Consider the following 21,378-nt stretch of genomic DNA (forward strand, 5'->3'; position numbering starts at 1 on the left):
AGCAGTGTAACTGACTACACTGTCAGTTAGGTAAATACCAGAGGTATACTTCTGATATATCAACAATACAAAGACTTCTTAGTAATTCTTTATCACTGTCACAGGTAAAATTAAAAGTAAAAACCTTCAAATTCAGTTTCTAAATTATTAATTTACCACACTCACTCAAGCCCTAATTCTGCTGAGGCTAAACTCTAATCGCTCAAATGAATATGGTGAAAATGTAACATTAATAATGGAGTCTAATTTAGGTCAAAATGCACTGCCATGCTTCTTAAAGTACGGTCTGTGAAGAGCAGTATCCCAGCATCACCTGAGAGGCTGTTAGAAAGCACAATACTAACTAAGTACTATCCCAGATCTTCACGTTTAAGTCTGGTATAATCCACAGTCAAGGAAAATGTTACACATGACATTACAGCTTTCTCGACAGTGTTTCACTATTATAAGCTCAAGGAAGTTTCCAACGCTTACAAACAAAAATAAAGAAAAAGGAAACTATATTTAAGTTACTGCCTATCCTAGCTTGTTCTAACAATTTTCAAAACCTTATACGTAAATTTACTGACCCGGTCAATGCTGAAAAACCCAGCAGACTGTAACACTTGACACAAAGATTCTACCAGTTTCATTTTATCAACAGGATCCATTCCTTTATTTACAATTTCAAATAAACAATCACATGCTTCTTCCCGTAGAACTTCTATTGACATATGACCTAGCAGCATATTTATAAACCTGGCAATGGAGAAACAAAAATTCTTACAGTATTTTCAAATTCATGAGTTTTACACACTGTATTCTGCAGGTTTACATTCTTAAAATATAGATTTACTTACCTATCATTGGCTATAAGGGATAAGTCTATCCAAGAGACATAAGCCCCAACTACTTCAAGGCACTGGCATGTCACTTCTGAATTGGTATACTGATAATTTTGTAGGATTTGGTACCATGATTCCACCAAGTTTGGAATGCACTGTTCCCTCATGGTATCCTTTATGAGAGTATTCCTACGAGCCTCCTAAAAAATACCCCAAAATACCATATATACAATCAGATTACCTCCCAAGATAATGTTTGATATCTGTATAATAGTTGCACACAGTAATTTCCTCACCACTACATTTCCTGACTTGTTAACACATTCCCTGCCAGTATTTCCTATCTGTCTGCTCTAAAATCATAAGCTGTGATTCTAATTCTTCCTTCCATTCAACTTGGACATAATTTATTAAACACAAACTATAAAAAAAACGCTGCTTAGAAATTTTAACCATGTGATAAAAGTTATTTCTCAGTATTATACAAACATACTTAAACTATTTAAGAGAACAGCAATAATAAAAACAATACTCTTTATAAATGTCATATTTAACACACAATAACCTTAAACCGTCATACACATTTGAATGAAGCTATTTCCATTGTGTTCTTTAAGGAAAAGGAGAAAGTTACATTGGGTAATAAAGAAATAGAGAAAGACTGAGGTCATGGCCTGTGTGACTAACTGAGAATACAGAAGAGCCTAGCACTAGTACGTGGCAACGCTTCTTTCTCACTCGGCAACTGTAAAGTAACAGTAAATATAGGCCACATTTCTCTACAAATTCACAGGAAAAAAGTCAATTTGTTTGTTTCACTAGAGGAAGCTCCTGTCTGGTTTTAAAAAAAAAAAAAAACACGCTAAATGCTCTAATTTCACCCTATACCTGGGGAAAAAAACCCCAATTTAAGTTCTTTTGTAAAACAAAATTCAAAATATTGAGCAAATTTGTAAGTATTTTTAATATTTAAGTTTTATCAAAAACAAAACAAAAAAAATCCTTCTTGATCCTTTTATTATGTACCAAGTATCTCTTGCAATATCCAAATTAAAAACTTATTAATAAGACGTGACTTGCCTCTGAGGTGTGAACCACATCACGATCCACCAACTCTGAATCAATAGCCATGAGAATTCGGAGGTACAGATCTACTCCCCTTGGATTTAGGTCCACTACTGAGAGAATGTCAAAAAAAAATTTGGGCCATTTAGTGAGATATTCTGTAACAAAAAGCAAGGCGAAGACTTGGGCAGCTTTATTTCGTATGAAGGTCTTCTCTGGTTGGGGATTCAGCATCTGACAAACAAAGATACAGTTCATGAAATTAAATGTAAATGGAAAAGACTCAAACGTTGTTCTCCTATTTATCATCAACAGGCAAAATCCCACTAAACTGCACCATGGTCTCCTACACCTGTGCAACAAACACGCCTGAGAATTACCTAAGTATTAAAGTTTGATGGGCAGAGTTTTAGTGGTTCCTAAGGCCTTTTCTAAGAAGAAAACAAACACAATGATTTTTCTTCTAGCTGCTTGCTCTGTAAGATAATTATTCTAGCTACACAACTGCTTTAATATGTTAAAATTAGCTAAAATTAATGAAAAATAAAATACTGTGAATAAAGAACTCTATTGGCTCCTTTATAAAGGGCTCTTTGTGAAGAATCGTTCCAAAAGGGTTCACCTTAAATGTGAAAATTGACTTTTATTTAGTAGTTAAAATTACATTTTAAAACCAAAAGTTTTCACCATGTGTCATGGAAAGAATGACAGCTTCAATTACTGACATAATTTTAAGTTACTGCTAATTTTTTATCACTCGTAATCTTCAAAGCCAGCACTTTCTAAAAGAGCTACATGATCAAATGGAGGATAAATGAGCGACATTTTTGAGGTGAAGCTGCAAACTCTTCCAAAAATAAAAACTGAAATATCTGGCAATTTGAGGTACTAAATGTAAAAGCTACTATTTTACCTGAGCTTGAAGCCAAGATACGAGCGTCTCTCTAATTAGTTGTTGTTGAACAGTGGTTAGTTCTGAATATCTGTTCAAAATACAGAAGAAAAACAATAATGGTAATATTTAGTGTATGTGGTTTTTAAAAAGGAATGGCCTCTTATATTTGAAACAGAAAATTGGTATAGCAATTACCTAAAATTCCCTATGATAAATTGGTAATAATTCTCATTACCACTTTAAAGACAGGGGTGGGAGTGGCTGGAGAGCTATCAATATTGATTTAGTTTGATTTGTGGTCCAATTCATGCTAAAACAAAATGGCAGCTACACAATTTTTCAAATGAAAATAAGTCCATGGTCTCAGGTCTGTGATTTCCAGAATAAATCGGGAGGCAAAACAAGGATCCCTGGGGCAGCAATTCACGGTTTCTGCTTAAATTAGGCAGGGGTTTTTGGGAAAGTCAATGGCAACCCACTCCAGTGTTCTTGCCTGGGAAATCCCAAGGACAGAGGAGCCTGGCGGGCTACCGTCCATGGGGTCACAAAGAGCTGGACACGACTGAGCGACAACAACAGGCAGGGGTTCCAAATACAAGTGCCCACACTGCCACTCTACTTTAACAGAGAGTGGTCATGTACTGATACAGGCGCGGAGTTGCCGTATCTTTTAATTCTTTCCCAGAGAAACTGGAATTTAACTTTTTCCTGTGTACTGACTGGATTCTTTTATGGAGTCAATGAACTCGATATTTTTAAAACACCTTGGGATAAATCAAAACATATCTCAAAGCTGGATATGACACATAATGTCAATTTACAGCCAATGTTATAATGTGCCCAAAGAGGGAAAAACTAATTTCAAAAATAGCCTCTCCCCGCAAATCTTAGTGAGAAAAGCCATACTTGTATTTAACTTGATGTTCCAGTACTTGGAAGCAGAAAAACTTAATATGATCATCACTGAAAAAGAAAAAAAAAGAAAAATTAGATAAAGTGAATATGAATTGGGAAAAACAAATCAAAGGTAACTAGTAATGAATAACTCAGTTGAAAGTTTCTCAAACCAGACTTTTGACTTATTGCTCTCAAGTGTTACATTCACATCCATTTGTAAGCTAAGAGAACTTTATATAATATTCAACAGAAATCTGACAAACAGAATAATCCCAAATTAAGATTCACTCTAAGTACATATAGCGCTTTGCAAACAGAGAGCATTTCCCCCAAATTCTAGATGTTAGGATTCCCAAAGCAATTCTTACATTTTACAACAGAAAGGATAGATGTAAAATGACAAATGGTAGAACAGCCAGAAACTGTGTCAAGTCAGAGATGGTCATCAAAGCCACACTTAAACTTAAAAGTTCTACTGCAGCAAAATCCAAAACAAGAGAAGTCCCCTAGACTGGCAGTCCAGCCCCGAAATTCATATAGAAAACCAGGTTACAAATATGTTGCCTTAGGGACTTCCCTGGTGGTCCAGTCGATAGGAGTCTACACTTCCACTGTATGGGGTATGGGTTTAGTCCCTGGTTGGGAAACTAAGATCTTGCACACTGCATGGTGAGGTCATTAAAAAAAAAAGAAAGAAAGTAAAAACAGATAAATGATCTTAAAAGGGGGGTGACTAAAAATCAATATCCATCCACTGTCCACTTCCAAGTGTCTCCCTAGGAGTGACAACAGAGATGCAGTGAGCTAGCTACAAGCTCTGACCAAGTCCCTTTAATGAACAACAATGTTCTTTTTAGACAGTTGGTTTGAGTCAGGCATAGTCAAGGAACAATTTTTCTTATACAAAGCTAACTATAGTCAATGTAAGAATGGAGGTATTGTCTTCTTTCTGACTACATCCCTTAACCCCTCCACCAAAAAAAAATTCACACTTAAGAAAATAAAACCTAATTTTTAAAAGGTTTTTAAAAAGTTACATTTAATTAGCATCTTTTCTAAGACTTTAGGGTTTCTATTCTTATCATGGATTGCACTGAAGCTTTAATTATGTAAGACTTAGATTTTTCACTCAAAATATAAACTACAGGGAGCCCTTAATTAAAAGCCAGCCCTCATTTACTCTAAGACATATAGATGTTCTTCAAAATCAACTTTCACTAAATTGGAGCACTTGCTTTCAGCTATAAAATGTAGTGACTGATACTCCCAGCATGCAAGAAATCTAGGTAGGAATTCTCCCTGACCCCTATAAACTTACTTACACGCCCACTAGTAGAGTTGTTTCTTCACAACTAGTCAGTGTGCTTCCCCGAGTCTCACTAGGTGCACTGTACTTCTTTTATATTTAAGTAACTTACTTAACTACTATATAAAATAACAGTGAGTATGATGAGTTTCTGTTTTTGTAACAGTTAAGTTGAAAGCTTTAGAAAGAGTTCATAGAAAGTCACAATGCATGAGAGAAAAAAAACCTTGTACATGAGTATTGTGGGCCAGATAACCAAAAGACTTGGAGATGTGGGAACAAATAAATGAAAGGTTTAGAAATCCACATTCACTGTTCTTCAATCCACTACAGGGACCCAAAGCAGAAATTGGGAGAGGATCAGTTATGGGGGATTTCAATATTTTCAGCACTAAGAATCACAAAGTGATTTGTGGCATATACACAAAGAAAAATCGTTGGTTCGACATCAAAAGATTAGTAACTGAATGTTTATGCACTTAAATTAAAAATTAAGATAAATAATTTCTGATTACCTTCTTTACCACGTTTTTAGAAAACCAACCATCCCTCCTCCTCATAAGAAAATAAGGAAATTTCTACTGTACTATATGCCAGCTGGAATCTACTGCCAGGTACTCAGAATAAGGCAAAGAAAGGATAGTTTTAGTGAAAAGTGAATTCAGAATTGGCCAAAATTTTTAGTTTACTATTTTTCTCATTCTACATTGAACAGTGTTTTAAAACTAAGTCATAAAATGTTTTTATGAAAGCCTTTTTCAAACAGATAAATAAAACAATCCTGCCAAGTTCATAAAAATTTAAAGTCTTCTACAAGTTATGTATATTTTGCTTTAATTACCTGTATGTCCTCTGAGCCAGAGCTTCTGCACACACCTGCCAGGCATCTGGGGAAATCTTTAACTGTTCAAAATAGGCCAGGGCCTGTATAATTGCAAAGCAGAATATGCATTTGGAATAGTCAACCTCAATTCTTGCCAATACTCAACAAAGTTTACTGAGAGTAGCGAACTAACTACAGTGACTAAAAAAAACAACTGAACATTGAATTCAGGCTTCTGAGTAGGTGCAACTGAATGATTATTCCTAGGAAAAAGGTTAAGTAAAAAACAAATTCCATCAGTTGGATACTTCTAACTTGTTTCCTTATGGGAAAGGAGACAACACAAAAATGCCCTGCAGACCTCACTGGGTTACTAGAAGAATCAAGAGGAAACACACCAGTGCTCTGCCAAGCGCTACAGTCCTGAGGTATATGCAATTATAAAATGGGATATAAAGAATACTTTTCCTAATTAATAGCAAACATGCTATTAAAGAAGTGACTACATATAAAGGATGAAACATATTCTGTATTATCATTTGATTTACCATTTAACAGAAAAATAGAATTATTTCCATTTTTCAACTGCATCAGTAAGTTTCCTAAATGGTGAGATTAAAATCAGAGTTGAACTGCTTGATATGAATTTTAGGGAAGTACCAAATAACTAAAAAAGTCAAAGCTTTAGGAAATGCGTTTCTCATCCCTGTATTCATGAATTCTGGGTCTTGTTACAAGAGCAAGTATCCTCTAGAACAGATGAAGCACCAAGTCCATAGGCTATCTACCACTGCTGGGAAAACAGGGGTGACTCACACTCTTCCATTTGTATGCTGCAGTGGAGATCAATGACAGATGCTAGTTTCACATGTGACAACAAACAGTAATCTCAGTAACTTGCAAAAAATATCTCAGTCAAGAAAATAACACATAATCTCTAGAAACATTGCTAAATGAGTCTGAAGCAATTAAGCACAGACCTTGAAATGAGCTGAGGAATCTAATTTCAATTAGCCAATATATATTTTTTTAAATGTGGTTTGTGCCTCATCAATGTTGTGAAAACAATTTTATCAGTCTTGATCAGCAATTTAAAAAATGAAACAGAATAGAGATATTAGAGTGCACTGCACCTAACAAGAATAACTATTATTTTGTATAACTTGTTTTCCTTACGTGTGTACATGTCATAGATTCACGTGTGTATATACATACATGTGAAAGTGAAGTGAAGTCGCTCAGTCATGTCCGACTCTCTGCAACCCCGTGGACTGTAGCCCACCAGGTTCCTATGTCCATGGGATTCTCCAGGCAAGAATACTGGAGTGGATTGCCATTTCCTTCTCCAATATACATACATATGATATAAAATTATTTTTTCCTTTGGGTTAGAGGTTAAAAAAAATAAGTTAGAATCCTTGAGTCACAATGAGAGACCTCACACACTCAACAAAAAATTCTGCTTGCCACAAGTTAGACCCGAGGCAGCCAAATAAATATTTTTATTTATTTTATAAATATACATATATTTTTAAACCTGCAATAATAATGGAAAGCTACTGAAATGGCAACACACTCCAGTATCCTTGCCTGGAAAACTCCATGAACCATGGAGCCTGGCGTGTTACAGTCCATGGGGCTGCAAAGAGTTGGACATGTCTGAGTGAGTGATGCGCGTGTAGTTAGGTGATGGTTTCCTGCGTTACGCAATTGTATGCATGAGGAAATGAGTTTTTATATGTTGTCTCAATGGCTGTTCCCACTGAGAGAGGACCAGGTGAAAGAATTGAGTAGATGAAGACCACCAAATACTATCTTAACTGTAAGTAACGGCTGCCTTTAGAATTAAGAATATAGGAGCTCAAGCAGCAGAAAAAAAAATCTAGTTCATGTGTCTAACAATACCTATTCGATAAAGCCTCAAGTTTCCTTTAGGAGTATCTCAGGGGCCTGGGCGGGGACAAGTTTGTAGTCAGTCCTGCAGACGGCATTACCATCTAATAAAACAAAACTTACCAAAACAGGTGGGGGAGGTGTGATTCAGCCGCTAGAATTGTCACTAAGTTTTAAGCCAAAGACAGATATTCTATTTTTTTAAGTGATAATAACTTGAAAATTTTCAGTTTTAACTATTCTTTGCACTCTGAATTCATGTGATACTAGCATTATAAAAAAAAAAAAAACCAAAAACAACACTGTAATAATGATGAACAAGTCAGTTTTCATCGCCCAGTTCTTCTGTCTCACACCTTTCTAATGCTCCACTGTCTCTAGGTGGCAAGAGAGTCAGTTCAGTTACTTAGTGCCCAGGGAGAAAACAGAGAACTATAGACAGACAATTGGGAACCAGGGTTGGTAGTCATTTATCCTATTACAAAACTGAATTAAGTTCCTGCTACTCCTCAACTCCAGCATCAGAACTATCAGAACGTACTTTTCCTCACAATTTCTTATTTTTCATTCTAATTATTGCTCAGGTTGCCTTAAAGGAGTATCAAATGAGGCCTGGATCAGGACGTCTAACATATGCCTGACTGATAGAACCCATTTTTATTGCTAAAAAATCTAACTTCTATAATATTAAAACCACTGTCAATGTACTAGTTTTATTTTCTGAAAAAGAAAATCATGGCACATTAAAAAAAAAAAGTTCTGATGGTGGAATTTAATTATAAAACAAAGGATTTCAAAAAAGGAACATAAAAAATAACAGAGAAGCTTATTTAATAACTAAACAAATAGTCAAAAGTTAAGTAAACCAAGCTAAACGAAAGGTACAGATTTATTATGCTTCAACTATGTTCATGACTAAGGGTTTGAAGGTAGGTAGCTAAAGCTCCTATGAAAAGAAACATTTGTCTATATACACAAGACGTAGACTTTCAATGACTTTTCATGTCGTAACCAGTTTGATAGGTATCTTGTAATTAGCTATTTAAATCTCAATTTTTGTCTTTTACCTCTATCTGGAAGGCTGGTTACTTCTTTTAACAGGAGAGACAAGTACACAGTACTATCCTGGAAATCCCTGCAGATTTTTTTTTTTACTATTTAAAAAAATTTCTGTAAAATTGTTGACTTTTATATTTTGTAAAATTTTTAATATATTTTGTAAATCATTAACTTCATTTAGCTCATTTATTAAAAAAATATCCTTTACTATGAGAGCAGAAAGAAAATGACTCTTCATCCATTCACCTTATACTTCAAACCACCCACACATCTTTAAAAAATTTAATTACAGGCTTGTTCTTTAGATTCTTCTTTTATCATTCAGCCATGATTACAAGTGCATGCTACAATATGTTTAATTGTTTATACTTACCCAAATATCCCAGCACCTCATAATGGATTCTTTGTCACGTAATCATTTTAGGTAACCTGAGACACGGTATATAGTACCTGCTTATTTACATGTCTGCCTGATCGAAGTAACAAGAATGTTAACCATCACTAACATGAGGGTTAAACACTTGTTTAGACTAAATTAAACCAAGTGATGGAAAAACATAATATGTACGCCTGCTACTATGGCAAGTCCCTTGAACAATACTTTGCATTACAACTTTCAAATAATTATAATGATGTGACATAAAGACTTGCCTTGAATTACATGAGATTTTAATACTGTTGTTAAGCCAACTACAGAGAAGATAAATCACAATCATTCATTGTTTCTATATTCAGAATATAGTGAAATACCTCAGATTTGTTTCTCTATTCGTTTCCATCCAAATTAAACCTTCATCAGATATGTATTTTTGATTCAAGCCCTCTAATGAAAATGTTTACGTAACATGCTTTAAAAAATGATTAAGCCAACATGACTTACCCTTTGTCTGAAGTCTGAATCAGCATTTGGATTTAGACCTAAGAGAGCCTGTTCATCCATTCCTGCTGCTATACTTGGAGTTTTCTGATTACAATAGGCGTGCCCTCTAATCCCACAGAAGAATCCACAAACATCTGTACACACACACAAAGTTGAAAGAAAAAAACACTTGATAAGCAAAATAGATGCTTATCCTGAATACCATCACAAGCATATAACATTATACAAAGACATTTTAACATTTAAGAGTTCAAAGAACTTCCTTTGAAACCATCCAAATTACAAGTATAGGAGCCTGTCTCAGAAGAGTGGGTCTGCTAAATAGTCCACTACTGTGTAATTTCTAAGGTATGTCATTAAGGTTCTCAAATTTCTTTTCTTCAAGATCATCAATAAAGTACAGAAAGTAATTCTTTTTACCTGAAATAGAAGCATCTAATTTACGCTGTTACTATCTCCAATAAAGTGCAACTGTGCAACCACATTAAGTTCAAAAAGAAATACAAATTCAGATTATGTTGCTGATGATTTAACACTTATTTAAGAACTTTTTTAGTCTCTGGAAAGCACTGCACTTTTCCACAATTTACAGTCTAACATTTTCAAGTAAGAACATGATCAGCCCCAAAGGCAACTTGGTTTCTGATAAAATGTGTATTTATTTGCAGAAATAAAGAACAAACTCTACCTGAGGTAAGGAGGCCTACTCCTCTTAAAAGGCAAGAACCTGGAGGTGGGGGGGCACAGGGGGTGATGAGGAAGGGGCCACAGCCTTTCTTGGGAATGGTGAGGCCAGGATTGGATCCAGGTAGGAAGATTCTTACTACAACATGCTTTTCTGTCTCCCCCTGGTTCTGCCAAATCAATGATAAATCAGGATGTGTTCTGAGAGCCTTGGAGAAGAAAGCTCAGCCCCTTCTCTTACAGTTAAGGTCATACTTGCAGATTACATCAAGGCAGTGTAACTCCCTACTGCCCTCAGGATTAAGATCCAAACACTTTTCAATGACTGTAACCATTCTGCACTCTAACCATGCAAGACAACTGGTAGTCTGCCTTTCACCTTCTTTGCACACATTGCTTACTTGGTTAACCCCTGCTTGTCCTTCAGAACTCAGCTTAGAGGTCACCTCTTTCAAGAATGCTTCTTTGACCCCTATTCTTCAACTCTCCCAAACTGGGTGAGAAGCCCCTCCAAGTGCTGACAGGTTGTCACGGTCTGCTTTCTACTTTTCTCTCATTAACCTTAAACGGAAGGAGTGACTGAGTATTTGTCACTATGTTCCTAGGATGCAATATATCATAGATTTTGGATTTGCAAAGATTTGGATTGGCACTCTAATCTTATCTTCAAACCGGGACCACGTGGACAACTACAAAAACCGAGAGAGCCCTTTCTATGAAATAGGAAAAAAAGAGCACCTGCCTCATAAAGCAGTCAAGACTTCAATGAGACAAGGTATGTAAAGCATGGCTGGCACATAGTGGGCCCGCAACTCATAATTCAGAGCTAGGCACGTGAGAGAATGGGAACTACTTGGAGCATTCTTGATTTATCATATCACACTAGAAAACTGGCATTTTGAACAGATGGAAAAACAAAGGCATTGTTAAAAATTTGGTGATAATCCCCCTGAAAAATGCACACACAGAAAGAAAAGACGATCTGAATTTCTATGAATCCCAGATCGAGAAATTCTGTAAAAGATTCCTTGAATATGGCATGGCTTTAGAAAATTTCATAAACTTGGTCACTTTGATTCTATCAAGGGAAACAGCAAGCGGTACTAAGAAAAAAACACTGCATATAAAATCTAAGGAAACGAACTTGTTACAGTTGTCAGTAGAGAAAGAATCTCCCATGGGCAAAGCACTTGAATGATAATATGCAATGGTAAGTCACCTACATGTATGCAAAAAAACCTGAAAAGTTGTAACCTGTGCAAAAACGTGACAATTTTCCTCGCAAAAGGTTGTTCATGAACACATATCTAACATGGTATAGAGGTGCAGGCTTAAACATTTGTTACAATATGATAAACCCTTCAATTACGCATCTATCAAATGTTCTGGGGGAAGGCAAGCAAAATACTTAAAATATTAAGCCCTAACTTTACTATGGATACCCATTAAATCAAGAATCAAAACAGTCTGGAAAAATTCCACTACACCTACTGAACACTGTACTTCAGTTCCAAGGCTGAATTTTTCCAGCCTTTTACCACCACGCTGACAAGTCGCTTTAATCAAACGTAACTTCCCCCAGTAACAACTAATTAGCACTTTCAAAAAGTAATTTTTTTTTTTCTGGTTACAAGGAAACATCATGTTTCTCTATTCCTGCAGAATTGTAAAGAAGGGAAGAGCAAAAATGGCGTGTCCGTGCTGGCAAATTACTACACAGAAATAATACTTTTTTTCTTTTTTGTCCTGGGACGGGGTGGGGGTGGGGATCAAGTTTGAGGTCTCTGCAGTTGAAACTGCTGAGATACGCTACAACTATTACAAATGGGCTTAGCCACTTTTACTATGTGGGGGCCACAAGGCGATGGGGCCCTCCTCCGCCGGCCTTGCCCCTTTCCTTCCCCCGGATCCCTCCCCTAAAGGAAGCCTCGTGGCAACTGGAGTGATGAAACACCGGGCAACTAGCGGCCACACACTGGGGACGCGCTCTGCCGCAGCTCTTACTACCCCCACCCAGTCAGCCCAGCCTCGGGGCGCACCGCCACGGAGAGCCCCCGGCCCGCACCCCTCTCCAGCATGGGGGCTTCCCGGGCCAGTCCTCCCGGCCAACTTCCCAGCAGCCTCGCGTGGACCGAACTGGGTCCGAGTCCCGCCCCAAGCCCCGAGTCACCTTCCCTATCACTCCATCCCGCCTGCCCGCCTGCACTCCCGAGGGCCGGTCAGTGGAGCCGCGCCGCAAGCAGGGAGCGAGAAGAGCGGCCCTCGTCCTCGTCGTCCTCCGCCACGGCCGCGGCGCTAACGCTGGAGACGGAGCTGGCCGGGGCCGCGCGCCTCTCGCCGCTCTGCGTCTCCTGGCGCCTTCTCTTGCGTGGCGCCGGGCAGGCAAGCTAGCAAGCTAGCAAGCTGGCGGGCGGGGTTGGCGCCCCAGGAAGGATAAGAGCGTGAGGGCCGGCTAACGCCGCCACGGCCGTCGCCGCTGAGTCAGCGCGAAGCGCGCTCCCCGCGTCGGTGTCGCGCGGACCAAAGCCAGCAGCCTCATGGAGAGGGCTGACGACGGCCCGAGGGCCCGGACCGGGAGCCTACGACTCCCAGCATGCAATGTGCAGGCGACGCTTCCGGGCGACGGTGCGCACAGGCGCACCGGGCGCTCGCCGGGAGGCGTGGTCGCCGGGGCCTCTGGTGCATGCCGGGATGGGGGTCCGATCGGAATCTTTCCCGGCTGTGAAGTCTGGTGAGGCTTCTGCGCCCGGGCGGAGATCCGTAACCACCTTCCCCCCACCCCCCCAAGCCGGGCCGGGTTTGCTTAGCACGTTCCATAAAGACTTAGGGAGGTAGTTGGTAGGTTAGAGAACGGAGTCCCGGAGAGCCGCCTGTCGTGGTCCAAACCACGTGTGAGTCAGTTGTTTAATTTCTCTTTTATGATGGCACATGTTCCCCCGCGTGAGCATCCCCCGACGAGCGCTGAATATTTTTTGTCAGTTTAAACGTACCGGTATTTTTGTCATTCGTGAAAAGATAGTTTACTTCGTGTGATACTCTTACTTGACTTATTCATTCACCGATTAATTTAAAATACTGAATAGAGATAGTACAGGCTCAAGCTGTGTAGATTTGGATCCCAGCTCGTCCCACTACCGTTACCCCGCTCACTGATTGTTAACCTCAGTTTCAGGCACTTACATAATCTTATCTGTACCTCAGTACGATTGGATTTTTCTCGCTCAGTAGTGTCGGACTCTTTTCACACCCATGGACTGTAGCCGGCCAGGCTTCTCTGTCCGTGGGATTTTCCAGACAAGAATACTGGAGTGGGTTGCCATTCCATATTCCAGGGGATCTTCCCCGCCGAGGGACAGAATCCGCCTCTCCTACATTGGCAGGCGGATTCTTTACCACTCAGCCACCTGGGATGCCCTGTTTACTCATCAGTAAAACGGTGTATGCTAATAGTACCTACCTCAAAGGCTTGTTGTGAGAATTAATACTTATGTTGGACATACAATAAGTGTTCTGTATTTAGGTTTCATTACTGATTGTTAAGTATGTACTGAATATAGACTAGGTTACCCTCAGTGGGACTAGAGTGAAAAACAAAAGCAGGGAGAAGGGAATGGACAGAAAAGTAGAATAAAATTAATGTAACCATATAACAGCTACATTTATGCAGTGCAAAACACTGCACCAGGCATTTCATATATAAAGTATCTTGAGTCACTTTTGCATCACGTTTATAATTGTTCAAAATCTGAGGCTAGGATTCCTGTTCTATTTCAGTGTATCCCTGGTGCCTAGTACCACCCTGTAGTTACAATTCAATAAGTGAATCATTGCATGGATTCTTACATTAGCTGTGTGGGTCAACTATTGACTATGGAAGTTCAATACTAATCCTGGTCCAAGTGACTCCAAAGGCTATATTGTGTTCAGTATATTCCACTGTATTAGCCTAAATAACTTCAAAACACAGTCTATTATATTGGTACTATCTTTGCCTTTTTCATTTGTAAACTCATTTTGTGAATACTTCATAGTTAAATCTTTATTACATGGAGTTTATCTACAGCTTATCTAATATCTATACCTTATCTTCAGTTTATCTAGTAACACTGGCCTTTCATGGCAGTTCAAATGCCTAGGACTGTAAAAGTATTTCCATTTTGTAGACACATTATTTCATAACGAATAAGGAACTACTTGGACTCCACCAGAAGAGGATCTGAGAGGGATATGAAATTTGACTATTCCATATTCTGGTTCCCCCACCTATAAAGGAATGGACAGTTTCTCATCTCAGACTAATGTAAAATGCCAGTTATCAAAATGTTGACAAAGAACAGTCCTTATTTTAAAGTATGTGTGCTTGCATATGGGCTTCCCTGGTGGTTCAGATGGTAAAGAATCTGCCTAGAATGTGGGAGACGCAGGTTCGATCCCTGGGTTGGGAAGATACCCTGGAGAAGAGAATGGCAGCCCATACCAGTATTCTTGCCTGGAGAATTCCATGAACAGAGGAGCCCATAGTCCATGGGCTATAGTCCATGGGGTCCCAAAGAGTCAGACATATGTGCTTGCATATGACAATGCTTTCACTAACTGCCAACATTTTCAACATTTCCAAGGCAAACCATTCAATATCACAGTAATCCAAGTCTATGCCCTGACCAGTAATGCTGAAGAAGCTGAAGTTGAACAGTTCTATGAAAACCTACAAGACCTTTTAGAACTAACACCCAAAAAAGATGTCCTTTTCATTATAGGGGTCTGGAATGCAAAAGTAGGAAGTCAAGAGATACCTGGAGTAACAGGCAAATTTGGCCTTGGAGTACAGAATGAAGCAGGGCAAAGGCTAATAGAGTTTTGCCAAGAGAACACATTGGGCATAGCAAACACCCTTTTCCAAAAACATGAGAAGACTCTACATATGGACAACACCAGCTGGTCAATACTGAAATCATATTGATTATATTCTTTGCAGCCAAAAATGGAGAAACTCTATACAGTCAGCAAAAAGAAGACCGGGAGCTGACTATGGCTCAGATCATGAACTCCTTATTGCCAAATTCCGACTTAAATTGAAGAAAGTAGGGAAAACCACTAGACCATTCAGGTATGACCTAAATCAAATCCTGTAGGATTATACAGTGGAAGTGAGAAATAGATTCAAGGGATTAGATCGGATAGACAGAGTGCCTGATGAACTATGGATGGAGGTTCATTACATTGTACAGGAGACAGGGATCAAGACCATCCCCAAGAAAAATAAATGCAAAAAAGCAAAATGGCTGTCTGAGGAGGCCTTACAAATAACTTATCTTGCTTGTACCTTTTTGGATTAAAGCAATTTTTTCCCCCACTGTGAATATGTAGTACATTCTTAAAAAAAATTTTAAAAACTGACTGTAATAAAAGGAAAAAAAGGAACAGTCTCATTGACTTCGAGAATTTATTGAATGCTATCTCTCATGAAGTGACTCTACATTTCCGCAACCAGGTTTGATCAGTCATTTTTTTGATGTGATTTTTTTTCCATACCTCTCATGTCATTAATGTATTTTTGTTTTGTATTAAATGTGTATGGTTGTCTTACCTAGTAGTCAGTTCTTGAAGACTGAAAATAAGTTCCTTCTGATTCTGTTTATGGATAACAACGTCTCAGTAAGTATCTGTGACATATATTGAATTGAACCTGAAATAATACAACGTGAGCTGATAAACACTGAGTTCTGTGTCAAATTTTCTTCATCTCAGTGCTTATTAAGCCTAGTGCCATTCGTAATGGGCTTCCTGGCAGAGAAAGAAGTTGGAAAATAGGTCAGGTGAGCTGTCTTTATTGGGTTCTCATTAAATCACTGGTTTCTTTTATAGGAAGTGGGTGTGAAGCAGGAAGCCTGAGGCACAACAGAGCACTGGGGAATTATTTAGTAAAATAAATGTTTGTTTAATCCAGCGCTTTGGATGGTTCCTAAGACTTCATTATAATGACATGTCTCCTCCATATTTCAGTTGATTGCTAAATGTTGTAGATAATTTAAATGTCCATAGAGTCTGTGATGCTATCCAAACATCTCGTCCTCTGTCGTCCCCTTCTCCTCCTGCCTTCAATCTTTCCCACCATCAGGGTCTTTATAATGAGTCAGTTCTTCACATCAAGTGGCCAAAGTATTGGAGTTTCAGTTTCAGCATAAGTGCTTCAAATGAATATTCAGGACTGATTTCCTTTAAGATAGACTGGTTGGATCTCCTTGCAGTCCAAAGGACTCTCAAGAGTCTTCTCCAACACCACACTTCAAAAGCATCAATTCTTCGGCGCTCAGCTTTCTTTATAGTCCAACTCTCACATCCATACATGATTACTGGAAAAACCACAGCTTTGACTAGACGGACCTCTGCGGTAAAGTAATGTCTCTGCTTTTTAATATGCTGTCTAGGTTGGTCATAACTTTTCTTTGAAGGAGTAAGCGTCTTTTTATTTCATGACTGCAGTCACCATCTGCAGTGATTTTGGAGCCCAGAAAAATAAAGTCTGCCATTGTGTCCACTGTTTCCCCATCTATTTGCCATGAAGTGATGGGACCAGACACCATGATCTTAGTTTTCTGAATGTTGAGTTTTAAGCCAACTTTTTCACTCTCCTCTTTCACTTTCCTCAAGAGGCTCTTTAGTTTTTCTTCACTTTCTGCGATAAGGGTGGTGTCATCTCCATATCTGAGGTGATTGATATTTCTCCCAGCAGTCTTGATTCCAGCTTGTGCTTCGTCCAGCCCAGCGTTTCTCATGATGTACTCTGCATATAAGTTAAATAAGCAGGTGACAATATACAGCTTTGACATTCTCCTTTCCCTATTTGGAATTGGTCTGTTGTTCTATGTCCAGTTCTAACTGTTGCTTCCTGACTTGTATGCAGATTTTTCATGAGACAGGTCAGATGGTCTGGTATTCCCATGTCTTTAAGAATTTTCCAGAGCTTGTTGTGGTCCACACAGTCAAAGGCTTTGGCATAGTCAATAAAGCAGAAGTAGATATTTTTCTGGAACTCTCTTGCTTTTTCAAGAATCCAATGAATGTTGGCAATTTGATCTCTGGTTCCTCTGCCTTTTCTAAATCCAGCTTAAACATCTGGAATTTCACGGTTCATGTACTGTTGAAGCCTGGTTGGAGAATTTTGAGCATTACTTTACTAGTATGTGAGATGAGTGCAATTGTGTGGTAGTCTGAGCATTCTTTGGCATTGCCTTTCTTTGGGATTGGAATGAAAGCTGACCTTTTCCAGTCCTGTGGCCACTGCGGAGTTTTCCAAATTTGCTGGCATATTGAGTGCAGCACTTTCACAGCATCATCTTTTAGGATTTGAAATAGCTCCACTGGAATTCCATCACCTCCACTAGCTTTATTCTTAGGGATGCTTCCTAAGGCCCACTTGTTAGGCTATCACCCAACAAAGAAGAATTTGATATTACTACTTTGTAGAAGGGGAACTGAAAGACCACATATGTACCAGTAAATCACATACTGGTTCAATTTATTTTTAAAACACTTATGTAGTGTTCACTGTGTTCCAAATACCTGTTCTAAGTACTCAGAATCATTGCTAATCCTCATAATAACCCTGTGGGGTTGGTACTATTACCCATTTACAGGTCAGGAAACTGAGGCACTGAACATTTAAAGTAAGCTGTCCAGGAATTCCCTGGCATTCAGTGGATAAGACTCCTCAGTCTCACTGCCAAGGGCTCAGGTTTGATCCCTGGTTGGGGAATTAGGATCCTGCATGCCGTGCAGCACAGCCAAATAAAAAAGTTGTCCAAGGTGATTTTTTTTAACTACCAAGTGAGAGCTGGAATTTGAACCCAGGTCATCTGGCTCTATTCAGATGTCTATCCAACCTAGACAGCATATTAAAAATCAGAGCCATTACTTGGTCAACAAAGGTCCATCTAGTCAAAGCTATGGTTTTTCCAGTAATCATGTATGGATGTGAGAGTTGGACTATAAAGAAAGCTGAGTGCCGAAGAATTGATGCTTTTGAAGTGTGGTATTGGAGAAGACTCTTGAGAGTCCCTTGGACTGCAAGGAGATCCAACCAGTCCATCCTAAAGGTCCTGAATATTCATTGGAAGGACAGATGCTGAAGCTGAAACTCCAATAGTTTGGCCACCTTACGCGAAGAACTGACTCATTGGAAAAGACCCTGATGGTGGCAAAGATTGAAGGCAGGAGGAGAAGTGGACGACAGAGGATGAGATGGTTGGATGGAGTCACCGACTGGATGGACGTGAATTTGGGCAAGCCCCAGGAGTTGGTGATGGACAGGAAAGCCTGGCATGCTGCAGTCCATGGGGTCGCAAAGACACTAAGTTGTGTCCAACTCTTTACAACCCTATGAACTACAACTCAACAGGCTCCTCTGTCCATGGAATTCTCCAGGCAGAATACAGGAATGGGTTGCCATTCCCTCCTCCCAGGGATCTTGTACAGAATCTGTACCAAGTGCTTCCTGAGTTCGGTTGGATTTAGAAGATAAGGAGTAAATGCCTATGTAGAGTGTATTTATGTTGTTGTTGTTTAGTCACTAAGTCGTGTCTGACTCTTTTGTGACCCCATAGGCTGGAGCCCACCAGGTTCCTCTGTCAATAAGATTTTCCAGGCAAGAGTACTGGAGTAAGTTGCCATTTCCTTCTCGAGGGGATCTTCCCAACCCAGGGGTCAAATCTGCACCTCCTGCTTGGCAGGAGGATTCTTTACCAGTGAGCCACCTGGGAAACCTGTATTTACATTAACTATTCTTATAAGGCTTACCAAAAGATAAGGGAATACAGACACTTTACATGTCTGTAGTCCTTTCATAATTCATAAGTCATTGCCTTTGGTCCTCCCACCAACTCTCTAGTTAGCAGGGCATATGTTTAGTAGTGGTTTCATTACACAGATGGTGAAATGAAGCTCCAGAGGTGAAGTGGCTTTTCAAAAATCTCAGGTACTGAGCAACAGGATTAGTGCTCTAATCCAGTTCTCCTGACTCCAAATCCAGGGATCTCTCTCCTATATTAAACCCCTTTCCTGGGAGCTGAACTTCGCTGTTACCTTGGCAACAGCACAGAGAATGAGTGCCTGGAAACCATGATAGTGCCGTCTCTGTGTGCCACAAGATTAAACAGCTAACTGAGGTCAGCTTAGCCCCCAGACCCTTTGTTAAATTCCCTTCTTCATGTGCATCACCATCACATTTGTTAAGCCTAGTACCCTTGTCACCAGAAACTTGTTTACGGTGGGCTTCCTGGCAGACATATCAGATATGCTTTCTTTTCTGGTCCTGATCCAGTCATTCTGTTTCTTAGTCCCGGGAAGTGGCTATGAAACAGGGAGCCTGTGAGACGGGAGACAGCCGTCTGGACTGAGGCCTGTTCCGCACGTGGGCCTCCCATCCCAGCCCTGCAGCAGCTGCGCCCCTCTCAGCCACTCTCCTGAGGTGTGACTCTGGCAAACGTGACGGGCCTTTCCTTCTCCTGGTTTGAGGCAGCAAATTTCAGAATGAGTTAGATAGGAATAATCCTTACTTCAGAGGAAATAGCCATGACCCTGGGGCTCCCTTTTCATCCAGGTATTTATATGAAGAGTCAGATGTATGATGAGATCCTCAGAAAACTTCAAATACTAGGTCATTTAAGGTTTTGTCAGCAGGTGGCACTTCTCTCCTTACTCACCAAATACAGTCTTTCCAAAAGAGAAATATTGTTTCTATTCCTTTGCTGCTATTGAGTTTCTCAGACTTCTTTAGCTACATCTAAACATTTCTCCTCAGTTCCCTTTTGTAGCGATTTAGTCTACCTTATGTTTATGTGTTTTAATTTATTTATACTGTTTCCCCAAAGGATTTGAAATTGCTTACAACATACAGTATGCAATAGTAAAATATGAGGAAAATAAAAATGTAAAATGCAATAAAGAATACATAATTCAGGGGAGGGAGGTGGGAGGGGGGATCAGGATGGGGAACACATGTAAATCCATGGCTGATTCATGTCAATGTACAGCAAAAACCACTACAATATTGTAAAGTAGCCTCCAACTAATAAAAATAAATGGAAAAAAAAAGAATACATAATTCAATACTGGGTTGCAGGTAGCTGGAACAAATTAAACAAAATATACATATACTGTTCACATTGTCTCTGGGTCTCTGGGTGAATCGGAAGGGAGAGAGAATGACTTTTCCAGGATTTGAAATTAAAATGAAAGTTCTCACCTAGGGTTACTGGAGGTAAGTTTCTGTTGCTGTGTTCTCATCTCGTTAACCTATGTTACAATAAGTTATTCCTGGTCTGTAAAAAGTAAATAATACTTGTTACTACCCTGAAGCCTCAAGTCTGCATGTTCAGCATTTCTCAGCCTCTAAAGTTCAATTTTTTAGAGACGCAGGCTTCACCCATTCATTCATCCTACACAGATTGAGCTCCGACTGCCTATGGGGCGTTGTCCTGGGCACTGGGAACACAAGCACATCCATTAGGTAGACTTGGGTGTCCGCGAAACTATTTATAACAGGCTCTTCTGTCAGAGAGCTTTTATGTAGGTGCAGAAAGAAGAGCTACGTCTCTACTCGTGAAAAATGAGAGAGCTATGCCAAGCAATCTTATAATCAAATGCTAAATCTGTGTGGTTGATCTTAATAGAGCTATAGGATTGCTTTATTTAAAAACAAATCGGTAAATTTCATCTCGTTCACGTTTGTAATAGAAAACCGGACTAAACCCCAGGTCTCCGATACTTGGTCCGCAACAGCTAGGCTAGGGGACGGTAAGGGGCCGGGGTGAGCAGAGGGCCCCAGGATGCTTGGCAGCGAGCCCAGAAGGACCAGCGTCGGGCCCCGCCCATTGTTGTCGGGCACTGAGACTAAGATTGGGGGGCGGGGCCAGACGCGGGGTGTGTGTGTGTGTTGGTGTGTTGTGGCGGGGGGCGGGGGTGTGGTGGTGGTCCAGGGGGCCGGACGCAGGAGTTCCGAAGCCGGGGGCCCGGCCACCAGCGCCCGGGGAGGCGGCCGCGCGGTTCGGCGGC

At 39.8% G+C, this 21,378-nt stretch overlaps 1 protein-coding gene across 7 annotated transcripts in view; it reads right to left on the minus strand.

The window, feature by feature from the left end:
• The window catches only part of XPOT (exportin for tRNA), a 154,467-nt gene that overhangs the window by 28,868 nt on the left and 104,221 nt on the right, over window positions 1-21,378 (minus strand). For 4 of the 7 annotated variants that reach the window (XR_009690785.1, XR_009690782.1, XR_009690781.1 and 1 more), the window contains exons 1-8: window positions 12,497-12,897; window positions 9,643-9,776; window positions 5,829-5,911; window positions 3,691-3,747; window positions 2,803-2,872; window positions 1,905-2,123; window positions 840-1,024; window positions 570-738 (exon numbers count right to left, since the gene is read on the minus strand). Coding sequence is in view for 4 of the 7 variants with exons in the window: in XM_061130850.1 (XP_060986833.1) it covers window positions 570-738; window positions 840-1,024; window positions 1,905-2,123; window positions 2,803-2,872; window positions 3,691-3,747; window positions 5,829-5,911; window positions 9,643-9,702 (843 nt within the window). In the remaining 3 variants the exon portion in view is untranslated. Of the gene's footprint in view, window positions 1-569; window positions 739-839; window positions 1,025-1,904; window positions 2,124-2,802; window positions 2,873-3,690; window positions 3,748-5,828; window positions 5,912-9,642; window positions 9,777-10,727; window positions 11,554-12,496; window positions 12,898-21,378 lie in introns of those variants that run through there. The other 3 variants (XM_061130857.1, XM_061130851.1, XM_061130866.1) reach the window with 2 other exon arrangements.

Source organism: Dama dama, chromosome 3 (genome assembly GCF_033118175.1).
Source record: "Dama dama isolate Ldn47 chromosome 3, ASM3311817v1, whole genome shotgun sequence".
Taxonomy (NCBI): domain Eukaryota; kingdom Metazoa; phylum Chordata; class Mammalia; order Artiodactyla; family Cervidae; genus Dama; species Dama dama.